Raw genomic sequence first — 276 nt, 5'->3', positions numbered from 1 at the left:
CTGGCTTTGGGGCTGGAGGGAGAGGTGCAGGGCCTTCTGGGTGCGCTGGGCCACTGCCCCGTGCCCCACGCCCCGTGCTCTGTACCCCAGAATGTGCCCTGTGCCTATATGCTGCATCACGCCCTGTGCCCCACCACCATGCCCCATATCCACGTCTGTGTCCCGTACCCCGGGGCTCACGGCAGCTCTTCCCGTGCAGGTGAAGCAGGAGCCCACCTCGCCCTCGCCCAGCAGCCAGGGCATGCTGGACCGCTCCCGCATGGCCCTCTGCGCCTT

The 276-nt window shown here is 68.5% G+C and overlaps 1 protein-coding gene across 1 annotated transcript in view; it reads left to right on the top strand.

The window, feature by feature from the left end:
• The window catches only part of LOC104496363 (sterol regulatory element-binding protein 1-like), a gene marked incomplete at both ends in the record, with an annotated part of 1,137 nt that extends 875 nt beyond the window's left edge, over positions 1-262 (top strand). The window contains one exon of the mRNA XM_010139466.1: positions 200-262. Within this exon, the coding sequence (XP_010137768.1) occupies positions 200-262 (63 nt within the window). The remainder of the gene's footprint in view (positions 1-199) is intronic.
• Positions 263-276: the final 14 nt, after the last annotated feature.

Source organism: Buceros rhinoceros, unplaced genomic scaffold, assembly GCF_000710305.1.
Source record: "Buceros rhinoceros silvestris isolate BGI_N320 unplaced genomic scaffold, ASM71030v1 scaffold29537, whole genome shotgun sequence".
Classification (NCBI taxonomy): domain Eukaryota; kingdom Metazoa; phylum Chordata; class Aves; order Bucerotiformes; family Bucerotidae; genus Buceros; species Buceros rhinoceros.
The sequence above is the reverse complement of the archived record's forward strand: the minus strand, read 5'-3'. Positions and strand labels throughout refer to the sequence as shown.